Genomic DNA, 14,071 nt, shown 5'->3' with positions numbered 1-14,071 from the left:
TTTGATAATAATACTTGAATTAAAGTTAGTTACCATTTACATGTTCTCGCAAGTTTAAAAAAAAAAGGAAATAAATTGTATTTTTTAACCCTTTTTTATTTGTAAAGATGAAATTTGTAATCATTCATTTTGCGATATATCGTATTGTTTAGTATTGTGATATATTGGGATATATTGTATCGTGACATGCAAATAATGAATCGTATATCGTATCGTCAGATTCATGGAAAATCACACCCATAGTCTAAATCCAACCTGGCAACGCTGCTTCTGTGGTGGTAGTCTCCTCCATCCTATGTGTAATAAATAAAAGTACTATAAAAAATACTAATACTAATACAGTATTTATTTATACTGCTTTACTTGCCATCTCTGCAGATGTTATGTTATCAATTCAAATTGCATAAGATTAATGAAAACATGAGAAAATGTGTCAGACCAATAATTATCGTGCATCCCTAGATTTCTCAGCTTGTGTCTGTGACCTAAGTCATCCTCTCCTCTGTCTGCAGTCGTCACTCCTGAGCTGAAGAGCTCATTGGTCAAAGTGTTGAGTCTGCTGAAGGACGCTGCAGAAAGCTTCTCTAAGGTAACTCCACCTTTTCTGTCCCTGACCTGCTTCACTTTCAACGAGACAGAAAGAGTCGATCATGTTTAAAAAAGCTTCCTGATAAAATAAGATGATTAAACTGAGAGAAAGCACTGACATTAATCCATCAGATTAATTAGTCTGTTTGTTTTTGCTCTGCTAGGACTCGTGTGTGCGTCAGGCCAGCCGGTGTGTGTGCACGGCTAAACTGATCACTCTTCAGCTCCACTTCCTCAACCAGGGCTCAGAGCTACGCATCATCAACCTGCGACCCACTGAGGTGCTGAATGCTCTTCTGGCGTTGCCACGATGCTACCAGGTGATTAAACTAAGTTCTCCAGTGCACATGATCCATGATCAGGAGACATATGATCATCTGTCCAATAACGTCATAGCTCTTCATTTCTTTTATCTGCACGATAACATTTGAACCAATGGATTGACTAAACATATTTGTTTGTTTCATGTTAGTTCTGCATTTGTTTTTGTTTCTTTGTTTTCTCATGTTTGTTTCTGTGTTTTGTTGCTTCTGCATTTATATGTTTGTTAGTTTCGTGTTTGTTTTTTGTTTTTTTTTGTTTGTTTCTGTTTTTCTTCATTTCTTTGATTCTTTATTTGTATGTTTGTTGGTTTGTTCTTGTGTTCTATTGTTTTTGTGATTCCTTATTGGTTTCTGTGTGTTTATTTCTGTTTTCTGTTGTGTTGTTCCTAAATGTGTTTGTTTCTGTGATTATTTGTTTCTGTTTGTTGGTTTCTTTGTTTGTTTGTTCCTGTTTTTTTTCTTTCCACACAATGAGAGAAATCTAATCACAGTTTTAAGACAAGGACAGGTAAACAAAAACGGAATAATTTGAGATTTGTACTAATTTGTATTTTTTTTTTTGTTTGATGTATTTTCCTGTAATGTATGTTTTTGGAGTTATTATGTGTATTTTTGTATCTTTCTGTTGTCTTTTTGTGCATTTTTTGTATAATTATTGTTTTTTGTTGCCATTGTATTGTGATTCTGGAATCATTTTGTGTATTTTTGTATCGTTTTTGGTGTAGTTTTGTGCATTTCTATTGTTATTTTCTGTATTTTTGTATAAATATTTAGTTTTTGTACTTTGAGTCATTTTCATATGTTTGTTGTATTTTTCTGTAATGTATGTTTTTTTGAGTAATTTTGTGTGTTTTTGGAGCCTTTTTGTATATTTTTATGCATTTCTGTTGTCATTTTGTGTACTTTTGTATAAATAGTGTTTAGTTTTTTGTTTTATTTTACTCATTTAGTATATTTTTTATTATATATACTGTGTGTCTGTCTGTCTGTCTACATCCATCTCCTCCGTGCATTATCTCTCACACACAGAAGAACTTGTAAAGGCAAATTAGATAAAAAAGTTCATTTGAGTCCGAACAGCGGGTGCCTTAATGAACATTTCTGTTGTTTCTTTCCATGTTTGTTTGGTTTCCATAGTAACCACTGTGTAACTGTCCTTCAGGTGATGGTGGTGTCTGAAGCCTACAGCTACAGTCCTGACTGGGCTGAGATCTTGTACCAGAAGGTGATTTTAAACGGAGACTTCACTTTCCTGGAAGAGTTCAAACACCAACGCCCGCTCACCTCCACCCTGTTTGAGGACATCTTTGAAAAGTAAGAGCTGACTCTGATACACACACATACACACTACACTGCAACATTGTTGTTGTTTTAATTAAATTACACTTTATTGTGATTTAGAGATTGCCAAATTTACTTCATAAGAAGTCTTTGTGTTTTGTCCCTGTTACGACCTTGGAGATGAATAAAAATACACTTTACACAAAGAGGCCAAGAACATGTAAAGAAGAGCCTCCAAACAAGTTTAATGTACGGTGTACACATTTTAGGACATCCTCAGGTCTCAGAGTGAGGTATCAGGAAAACCTCTGTCATTTGTCAGACTAAGCAGACTCATGACTCAGCAAAACCTCCGTCAAATGGCACGGCCTCAGGCTTAAAAATAAGTCATCAGACTCAAATGCCTCAGGTTGTAAAACACGATGTGACTTTGTATTTTAAAGATATCGGAAATAAACATGATGTCACCAATATGAGCTGCTTCAGATACGAGAGTCAGTTGAAAGCTGTTATTTTCTATTTATTTTTAAAGGTAAATATGTATCAAAGTTTCATTTAACTATGTATTTATTAATCAAACAATTCGTTGATATATCTTAACTTTTAGAAAATAAAAGGAAAGAACTGCTTTTCAACTTTGTCATGTGTGCTTTTGGTTCCTTCAAAATAAAACGCCATGTTGTGTTTCAAGTCCCGAGGCTCTCGAGTCTGATGACTTTTATTTTGAAGCCTGAGGCCGTGTCATCTGAGGCTGTTTGATGGAGGTTTTGCTGAGTCATGAGTCCGTTTGGACTGACAAATGACAGAGGTGTTCCTGATACCTCACACTGAGACCTGAGGACGTCCTAAAATGTAAACCATATAATCAGAACAGATGCAGACAGAAGATCTCTGCATCTTTTCGCTAACTTTGCCCAAATCAAAAGTAAGGTAAAAAAAGGAACAGGGAGAAATGGTTCTAACACATTGCTCATTTCTGTCTTCCATGCACCAAAAGGAAATGTCTGTATTTAAAGTATCTCACATGCGTTGCTACGCGTGTCATTATTCTACTAAAAAGGCCTTTTTTTAAACACATCCAGCGAGTGTTTCCACTCCATCTCTGCTGTGTTTTACTGTTTCAGAATAAACGGCGGTTCTAGCACCATCACTCCCAACGTGAAGCGCCTGCTGACTCACTGTGAGGACGTTTACAGCCGCTATCGGTTAGCCTACCAGCACAACTTCTACGACGTCACCAAGATGCTGCTGCAGGACTCCAAAACCTGCAACTATCTCAACGACAAGCTCGCCAGCTGATTGGCTGAATTAACGGACAATTAATTAAAAAAGTCTCTTAAGGTGTTGCAATGTTATAAACTAGTAGCAAGTTTCTACTGTTGTTACTGTGATTAATGGGCAACTTTTATCACAGCGGGGCCACGTTATCGACATTCATGTCAGCATTTGGAATCTGAGCATTAATACAGGAAAGAACAAATTAATTATGTGTTTATGTTGTTTTGTGTTTCGGTTGTCTTTTTGTTAATTCTTGTCCCTTCATATGTTTTCTGTTTTTGAAGAAATTTTGTTACTCTTTTGTTTGTTATTTAGAGTCATTTTGGGTTTGTTTGTTTTTTGGCCTTTTGTGTGTTTTTCTGTCATTGTATACATTTGTGTTTTGTTTCTTGTTGTTCTTTTGTATGTTTTTTTTATAGTCATTTTTTTTTGCATTTTTATTGTCATTTGTGTGTTTTTGAGTCATTTTATATATTTGTTTTTGTTTTTTTGTTTATTCTTGGCCTTTTGTATGTTTTGTGTTGTTTTGAGTTTTTGCTGTTCTTTGTGTCTTTTTGTGTATTCTTGTTCCTCTGGTTGGTTTTTAGTCATTTTGGGTTTTTTGTGTGTTTTTCTGTCAGTTTATACATTTGTTTTTTTGTCTCTTGTTTTTTTTTTTTAGTCATTTTGTGTATTTTTGTTGTCATTTGTGTGTTTTTGAGTCATTTTTCTGTCTTTTTGTGCATTCGTGTTCTTTAGTTTGTTTTTAGAATCATTTTTATTTTATTTTTTTGCCTTTGTGTGTTTTCCATCATTTTGTCCATTATTGTGGTTTGTGCATGTTTTTCCAAGTCATTTTGTGTATTTTTTTGTAAACATAAAATCCAAGTAGCAAAGAGCTGTTTTTTTTTTTTTTTAAATTGTAAAAACCAGAAATATTTATATCTAATCATTTTTAAAACTTACAGATTAAACATTAACAATCCAAACTTCTAACCTACTGCAGAAGTGCCATAATAAAAGACAAAGACGAGGACAATTTCTCAAACATGTAGTCAAAAATAGTTTATTTTAAATACTGCTTTGAACTTTCACTATAACAACACTTTTCTACAGTTTAAAACATGACAGAATAACACAAGTGGCGATGAAAGAAGAAAAGCTCGTGTTCCCTCCTGTAAACACAATACGAGTGTGTCACCATGAGAAGCTCATAATAACAATAGGAGTCGCCACGGCAACCAGCAATAAACAGAAATCTGCAAACCAAGTCCTGATGAGCTCAGCTTTAGTCCTTTTAAAACGATAAGTGTGTGTATAACTACATGTTTTTCATATGCTTATAAGTCAGACTGGATTTTTATAAATACTGCAATAAATAAAGTTTAAAGTTCCACCTTTAGAGAAACTGGATGTGGATTAGCATTAATGTGCTCTCTGTCCACCCTGGAGCTTTAGCAGATTGTACATAAACAGAGATGAGATAAACATGTTGTTCTGAGATGACGAGTAAGGATGCTCCGATCATTGTCATTAGGGCCGATCCCTTATTACATCATTCAAGAATTAGGCTTTTAATTTGTTATGAAGCCCTATTTCTAATCAAATTATTCTTCTACACTACAAATCTTATGATGAAAAGATAAGAAGGAATCAATAATAACCAATTTATTCCACCTGGCGATAGCCCTTACTTTTCTCAGCATTTAACAAAGTGACACAATGTTATTACCTTTATATGTGTACGTTTATTTGACGTTGGTACAGTGCAACAGTTTTTTACTCTGAAGGGTTGAAAATGAGGCAATTTTAATGATGCTATATTAATAAAAATAACCATAATATGACTATTTATAATGATCAACTGAGTCGTCGCACAGTTAAGGCTGCACGATTTTAGCTCAAAACAAAATCCTGATTTTTTTACTTTGAAAATTTCCTTTTCGATTTGAATTTTTTTTATTTTTCCCCCATTAAAATTATTCATAAAATGTATTTATTTAAATTATTTCAAGTATTTTATTTTAATTGGGAAAAGGATAAAACATATTTCCGTATTAGGAATAAAGTGCAACTGCAAAGCTTTAATGAAGAACGTTAAATTCCCTGTGGGATTGATAAAAATAACAACCTGCCATAACCAAAAACAAAAACGTTGCATTAGAAAAAAACTCACAAAATTCACATTTAAGAAGAAGATGTTGTAGCGGGGGTCTATTACTTTAAACGTGTTTGTCCTTAGCAACGTGGAATGCCACCATATCTGAAATCCATTTCCACGTCGCTACGGTAACGCTAACTACTACGGTGGCCTGGAGGAGCACAGCCCAAAGACGGCCCGGAGAGAGAGAGACTCATGCTGTGATTACCGTCATGAACGGAAAAATTGATTTTTTTTAAAAATCGCCTTGAATAAATAATTCAATTTCTTTTTTATCGATTAGTTGTGCAACTCTGCGCAGAACAGTAACATTTTATGTGACATGATCACGAGAAAACTTCGAAATGGACGTTTTTTGTCACATGGTAACATCACAGAATGAAACAGCTGTTTTGATGGATATCGGCCAATGGATCAGAGCATCCTTATCATAGATTTCATCTCCTGTGTGACTTTCACTAATGCCGATCAACGTCGACTGCTTTTCTCTATCAATGAATGCTCAGCTTCAGTTTTATGATTGTTTAGTTCTAGTTTGCATCCCGTGCGCACATACACATACACGCGCACACATACATGCACACACAGTCAGTCAGCTTTGTCCTTTTTCCTCGGGGTGACTTTACTCGCCACAGCTGATCCCACGGCTCCCACGCCTCCCGACACCATGGAGATGCTGCCTTTGACCAGTCCTGCACTGGCTGTGGGGACGCTGATCACTGCCGTTTTGGTGAGCTCGAAACTCTTGGTTCCCACCCAGGCCACGCCCCCGATGGTTGCTCCCACCACGTTCCGCGTCATGCTGAAAAGGCCACCGCCCACTCTCCACATGACGCCTGCTCTTCTGCCTCAGCGTGATCCTTGTTGGTGTCTGACACGTGACGTAGAAGAACAACAGAACGTCAATAAAAAAAGAGGGTACTGGAATATTAAATAGCCATAAAAGGCAGGTTTTTAACATATTGTAGGGACAAAATCTCTGTGTTTGGTTTGGTTAAATCTAAAAACATGGGGCGTCGATTGTAAAGTTGCACATGCTAAAATAAACAGCAACTTTTCCCAACATTTAGCAACATTTAAAAAACCTTTAATGTTACTTTTAACCAGATTTACAGCAATATTTGTGAAATTTGTTATAATTTTTTCTCGTAAAATATGTCAACATTAAATCTAAATGTTAAATGTTACATTTAAATATAAGTGTTAAATATAAAAGCTAAATATTAAAAATAAATGCCATAGGTGAAACTAAATATTTAGTTAATATGCAAATTCACCAGAAGTACCAAAATAATAGCTCATTGTGATTTAACATTGAGCATTTAGATTTAACATTTATATTCAAAAGAAAACATTTATATTTAAGAGTAACATTTATATTTAAATTTTATAGTTAGCTTTAGATTTGATATTTAACATTTAGATTTAGAATTCATATTTAACATTTAGATTTAACATTATATTTTTACGAGAAAATTAAATATCCCAAATTTCACAAATATTGCTGTAAATCTGGTCAAAAGTAACATAAAAAAACTCCACAAACATTTTTTAAACATGGTTTGTTGCTAAATATTGCTGTTTATTTTAGCACATGCAACTTTACAATTGGCGACCCATCCTTAATTTTTATCGCGATGCCTACGCAACTGTTTTTTTTTTTCAAATTTATTTTAACTTCTGCGTGTGACTGGACGTCAGAAAAAGGGCGTGGCACTTTGGTTTGTATTGAATTGAGGAGGTAAAAGCTGGATTTTTCCTACCAAGGGTTTGTTCCTCTTGGAGTGATGGAGGTTCTTCATGATTCAGTGTTTCCTCCTCATACTCGTCTGTGTGTGGCTCAACAGGAGATGAGCTCCTCTCTTGTTCTGCACTCAGCACCTGAAAAACAGCAAGAATCACCTGATAGGAAAATATGTATATATTATATATGCATAGACACCATCAGCCTCACTACTCACTGCATGGAGCTTTATTAAAATGAAGAATCTGAATTCAAATTTGTCTGATTTACATTTGTCTCTTTCAAAAATGTGTGTTTAGTTTCTATGCTTTTGATGTAATATGACATACCAAGCACTTATTAATCAGCTGTGGTACTAAAGTTAGTGTCCTACGTCGTTCAGTTAAAAACATAAACCTCAACCAAGCCAAACCCATCCAGCACCTTTAGGATGAACTGGAACCAGGGCCTTCTCGTCCAACATTAGTGCCTGACCTCATCAACAGTGTTGAGACAGGATTGGGGCCAATTACATTTTCAATTACCCATGTTCACTTACAATTCCATCACGATTACAGTGAGCAGCATTTTTAGGCCGGGCTGTCGGACTCAAAACGCCACTCATTTCGTTCTGGTTGTTTTTCTTTTTCTTCTTGTTGTGTACACTAGTTAAAATCACTACTCCTTTGTTACTCGTGAACAGATCGGGCTAAAATTTGGTAGCTATAATCTATGGATGTGGACGCATCAACGCTCAGAGCCCAAATTTCGATCTGGGGCCCAGGGGGACCCCAAAAAAAAAAAAAAAAAAAAAAAAAGTCGATTTCTCATTTATTTGCGAGTCAAAAATTACGACGGTTGGTGGTACAGAATCATTGGCACATACCAATATATAAATGAAGCCCATTGCCCCGTACGTGTCACTGGGGCGCCAGAGGGCCCCCGGGGGCCCCATTTTTCAAATGACTACTCCTCCGTTAGTTCTCATTAGATCAAAATGCAGTTTAGTATGAATACTCTATGAATGAATATGATGAGATGCTCAGAGCCCTTTTTTTTAAATGGGGCCCGGGCGGGGGCCCATCCCCATTTCCGGTAATTTCCAGATTTATGGAAAACATAGTTATGTGATATATCATTTCATAGGTAATTCAATGTAGATTATGATTATACCTCGCACAACTCGATGAGTTCATTTTCTCATTTGTTTGTGAGTCAAATATTGCGACAGTTGTTGGGACCGAATCATTGACACATACCAATATATGAATGGGTCCCATTACTTCGTATGTGCCACAGGGGCACCAGGAGGCTCCGGGGGCCCCATTTTTCAAATGACTACTCCTCCGTTAATGCTCGTTGAATCGGGCTGTAATTTGTCATGGATATTCTATGAGCGGATGTCAAGAGCCTCTTGGAGACCCTTTTTTTAACTCGGTCGAATCGAGTCATTTGACTGAATTCTTGGGAACGTGGTACGTGCTATTCAGCGCGGTGACGTTTCGCGGGCCCGGCCGTAGTTCATCCAAACTTGCTTCCAATTACAATTATTTTTTTATCCTCAGAAATTTAATTACAATTACATTTCAATTAGTAAAGTTCAATCACAATAAATCACAATTACTGAGCCTGGAATAAATAACCTCACAAGAGTTATGTTAGCTTCCTGTTAGCATCACTTATGATAACGAGTCCTAAATCAGCTGTAAAACACACTAAAAACTAATATCTGTTATCTAATTTCTTTCCTATCTATTGGTTACCTTGTTACGCTTCCTAATCAATGAAAATATAGGTTTTGATATTCATGGTGTGGACATCTGAGCCTTTTTGTGTCAGTATACCCCTAGATTTATATTTTTATTAAATGGTAAATTGTGGAAAAGCTTGGTATGAAACATATTTTAATAATTGTAAACTACATACAGTATGTGTAGAACTGTAACATGGTTCCCCAGTTTTGAGTTAAATTCCAATTGACAATTTTTTGTAGAATTTTCATGGCAATTACAATTACAAAGTCAATTATCTAAACTCAATTACAATTTAATTACGATTACGACAGCAACATATTTTTAAAATTACAATTACAATTATAATTACTGTAGTGTAATTAATTACAATTACAATGGACCCCGACCCTGGTGTTTACCACCTTTTATTCATATCGCTTGTTTATTTGTGTCAACAAGCTCCTCTAAACCCTTTCCTGTTTCTGCTCCAGGATTAACCTCAGAATAAAGCCTTTCATTTTAAACTTTAAATTTTGATGTATTTTAAAGAGTGTGCCACAATGTATTATCGATGGATGACAAATGTTTCTACAGTTTAAAACATGGAGACGGATTAATAAATATAATTGTCATTATTACACATCCAAATACGTAGTCAATGAAATACAGCGTGTGCCTGTATTTAGTTGTCCTTTAGGCTTCCTATAAAAGCCATGACGACAAAATGTCAGATAGATAGATAGATGTAATAAATATCTATACATACTATAGTAATGAAATATGAATATACTTGTTCTGTGTTTTGTGTAGTGTTATGTTTTGTTACGGGGCCTCTATTTGTTAGGTGATTTGTGTTGTTGTTGTTGTACATTAATCTTATTGCGTGTTGTGTATTGTGCCTCGTTGTGTTGCATTGACGTGTATTGCGTTGTGTTGTTGTCGTGCACACGGTGTGAGTGCGTGTGTCAGTGGCTCGTCAGTAGTTTCTTTACCTTCATCGCTGTCCGTGAGCCGCGCGCTGCGTTCTGTTGTTTATCCGCTAACCCGAGGACGGAAGTGACGCACTGTTGTTTACTATCCGCTGACAGCTGCAATGACACAGACCCACCACACGGTGTCGCCACATATACACTACTAGTTTACGTACGCTAGAACGACACAAATTCTTCTATTATTAATTTTATAATTTTTAATAAAAAAATATTTTTTTCTTTAATATTTAACACTAATCAACAATAACAGATTAACTAAAGTGCACCATATGTCATATGATATTTATTGGTACAAAAATGCAAATCTATACGAATAAGAAAACACAATATCTCAGAATAAAAGGAAAGAGAAGTAAGAAAACCACACAGCAAAGAAAAAAACAAAAACAAAACAAAAAAAAAAAAAACAGCAGGAAAACATTTAGTGATTTTCAGGTTTCAAGTGTTTACAGAATGAATGGTACAGTTTACACAAATTCTTCTCTAAATATATATATATATATATATATATATATGGAAACAAATCATATTATAAATTAAGAAGAAGAAGAAGAAGAAGAAGAAGAAGAAGAAGAAGAAGAAGAAGAAGAAGAAGAAAAAAACATTTCAATAATTTTATTTATGAAACACTTTCATACATTTTCTGATACTGATTTCCAAAACAAAAATGGTATTACATGACAGATTATTGATTAATGAAATCCTAGAACCTCTCTCTCTCTCTCTCTCACACACACACACACACACACACACACACACACACACACACACACACAGAGAGAGAGAGAATAATGATAACAACAATAATTACATTAATATTAATAATGAAGAGATGCAGTTGGTATGAATGCATTACATCATTCTAATAACTATTCTGCTACTTTGATATTATAATATTTGGTTTGAAAATGTTACAATGAACACATAAAAAGTGTAAGTAAGCATACATACTGTACCATTAGTGTTAGGATGTTCGGATTAGGCTATTGTTATGAGGACAGCTGAGAAACTGTGTGCATGTGAACACAAAAACCACTTCCTTCTGTCTCCAGTGAGGGCTGACCTTTGACCCACGCACATTTTGCTCCCACCGTGGTGTCGGACACATGCTGTATGAGGTCTCTGCTTTCCTTTGCTCCAAATCCCTGTGTATTTTCTAACTCTGCTTTCTAAAAATACTCCTTAGTGCGGATGTCGCTGCGGCGTTACATAATACGACGTGTCAGGAATGAAAGTTCTCACAAAGGAAACAGTAACAATAACAATCGATAAGTCACAGTGTTTGAATTCATTCTTTCATACTTTTCTGTGTTCTGGAAACTGTTACAGTTCTATATGACAAACTTAAAAGCTGTAGCTTCAAAATGGTTGGATTTAAACTCTTCCTGTCAATGAGTATAAACCTTCACTAGCACCTGGACATTTCTGATGGTCGTGAATCTACTCAGCCAAACTGCATAATACGACATCACAAGTGGCCGCAGTATTAAATAATGTATAATGTAATACTGCAAAATATCTAAATTTAATGGCATTTTCCATAGAACAAAAAGTTCATTAAATAGAAACTGTCTGAAGTTGCTTTATTCATCTCTTATAATGTTTTACCTTTAAAACATATATACTGTAGATCCATTAATCATTAATTACAAAAGAGATCTTTAAGAATAATACATAAAGTGGAATTCAGGGCACCTTCTAACGCACTCTAGAATAATAAAACTTATGGATTTAGTAAGGTTTAAAGTGATTTTATTCAGAGTAAGAAATAAAAACCTTCCTTTGGTTATTATATAACTTTTTAAACAAAGAGAAGGAAGTTTAATTCAAGAGGGATTTACATTTTTGAACAAAGCAAATTTAGAACAAATGTTAAAAAACGATGCGTTTCGGTTTAAGGTGTTGAATGGGAAGAGATTCAAATTCTGATGTAGCTGGTTATGATTTACAGTCCACATAAACAGGACTGAATCATAACATAACCTAACCGCTAGAGCAGACATGGGCGCGTCTGTGAACGGTCGCATTTACAGACCTTGGAGTCACTGTTAGCTTGCCAATAAACGGGAAGGGACTCATCACCTTTATAAGTGTTGACTAGGCCACTGGGAGTGAGGCCCAAGGCCAAGACAGGCTGACTTGATAATAATGTATCATGTTTTTCTGCAGTCAGTGTCTTCTCCTCTTCCTTCTCTCTCTTTTTTGTTTCAGGTGTCGTGAAGCTGATGATGGCAGTTCCTGATCTGTGGTTCACGGCTCAACTAGTCTAAGACACTCTGATGTTCTATCTCTCTATCCTGTTCTGTTGGTCCTTCTGTCCACTAACCCCAACCAGTCCACGCAGATGGCTGCCACCTCTGAACCTGGTTCTAACGGGATATTCTTACTGTTAAAGAGTTGTTTCTTCCCACTGTCGCTAAATGCTTGTTCATGTGGATCTTGTTGGGTTTTTTCTTTCTTATTATAAATTTTATATTTTGATAAGTGCATTGAGATGACTTTGTTGTAAATTGCGCTATACAAATAAAGTTGAATTAAATTAATGGTCATGTTTTTGGATTGTGGAGGAAGCTGGAGTACCCGGAGAAAAACCAACACAAGCACTGGGAGAGCATGCAACTCCACACAGAAAGGACCCAAGCGTCCACCCCAGGGCTGGAACCCAGGACCTTGTTGTAAATGAAAAAGGTTTGTATAATGCCTGGAGTCAAGGTGGGTTGTACAACTGGCACACCGGGCATCATCCAGGTGGGCCGGCGACCTGAAGTAGGCCGGTCTGTCCGCTAACTTTTTTTTTTTTGATCAGCGAATGGATGCAAACATGGTAACAGGTGGCCAAAAATGGTCCAAAAGTGGCAAAAACATGGCAAGAAAAGAGTGTAAAGTGACTAAAATGGGCCAAAAGCAGTCGAGAGTGGCAAACAATAGTGAAAAAGGGAATTATGTGGCAAAACAAAAAGGAAACAAGGGGTTTTTATTGATATTTATAACTTATTTGATTGAAAAGTGACCCAAAAAATTAAAGAAATGATAAAAATTGGATGTAATTGTCAAAAGGAACTTGCAAAAAACGAATAAATAATAGAAAAAAGGAGGATATTTATTGGCAAAAGGTAGCTAAAGTCTGAGAACTTTTTGAAAATGGGACAAAGGAAGTTACAAAATGGCCAAAGGAAATGGGGTTAAAAGTTTCCCCTTTTTAAGGTTTTCTGGGGGAAAAATAATTAAATTTAAGACATAAGAAGCCACATGTTGAGCATCACTAACTTAATAACAGCTTCTACATGGTGTTACTGATAATATAGTGGACTGGTCTGGACACAAAATGCCAGGGCTGTGCCAGTTTAAAAATGTTTTTGAAGAAATAACAAATATATTTACATGCATATATTTGTGAATTTTCATTTGCATGTTTAAAACAATGAAAATATTTGTGTGCATCACAAACACGTTTATAAATCTAATTTTCTGTGTAAATTCATTTTTATTTTACATATGATTGAAACACATTTGTGTGTGCACTGAAAACGTTTTGTGATTTGCATTTATTCTTTTTGAGGCTGTTCTCGTTCTATAGAAAGTAGCTCACAAAAAAAAGAACTGGTGACCCCTTGTTTAGGGCTGAGAAGTTGGAGGTCGTGTGTTTGAGCCCCAGTGGGACACTTTTTGTTGCGTGTCCCACGAGAGCAAAACTAAAAACACAGTGTGGGTTTCTGTTCCTGTGCGTTCATGATTTTAATTCATTTTATTGCTCACATGTTTGTTCTGTAGAAAATAATTATCAGTATGTATAACTGTCTCCACACAAGTGTAGCTAACTCCTTGGTTGCCTTTCCTCACTATTCAAAGACATATCAGGATATAGAGAATGTTGTCCAGTTTGTCTTTGTCCTGCCTTTTTGTTCATCACTCGATCAAACATAAGAAATCATTAAGTTTCACACATATTAAGCCTTTATTTTAATCATACAAATAACACAAAGACATCATCTCTAAATTCACTGAAACACTCG

General features: G+C 35.6%; 2 protein-coding genes across 2 annotated transcripts in view; one reads left to right on the top strand and one right to left on the bottom strand.

The window, feature by feature from the left end:
- LOC114465066 (spatacsin-like) overlaps positions 1-3,738 on the top strand; it is a 39,068-nt gene extending 35,330 nt beyond the window's left edge. Inside the window, exons 37-40 of the mRNA XM_028449826.1 lie at positions 513-589; positions 753-908; positions 2,074-2,225; positions 3,317-3,738. Of these exons, the coding sequence (XP_028305627.1) occupies positions 513-589; positions 753-908; positions 2,074-2,225; positions 3,317-3,491 (560 nt within the window). The 3' untranslated portion in view covers positions 3,492-3,738. The remainder of the gene's footprint in view (positions 1-512; positions 590-752; positions 909-2,073; positions 2,226-3,316) is intronic.
- A 761-nt stretch (positions 3,739-4,499) lies between these two features.
- LOC114465164 (transmembrane protein 263-B) lies at positions 4,500-10,148 on the bottom strand. Its single transcript, XM_028449990.1, is given in 4 exon segments — positions 4,500-6,450; positions 6,453-6,481; positions 7,374-7,491; positions 10,059-10,148. Coding segments are annotated over 4 exon segments (405 nt in total). The 5' UTR covers positions 10,065-10,148; the 3' UTR covers positions 4,500-6,198.
- Positions 10,149-14,071: the final 3,923 nt, after the last annotated feature.

The sequence above is a fragment of the Gouania willdenowi genome, chromosome 6 (assembly GCF_900634775.1).
Source record: "Gouania willdenowi chromosome 6, fGouWil2.1, whole genome shotgun sequence".
In the NCBI taxonomy this organism is placed as follows: Eukaryota; Metazoa; Chordata; class Actinopteri; order Blenniiformes; family Gobiesocidae; genus Gouania; species Gouania willdenowi.
This window is presented reverse-complemented; position numbering and strand designations above follow the sequence as displayed.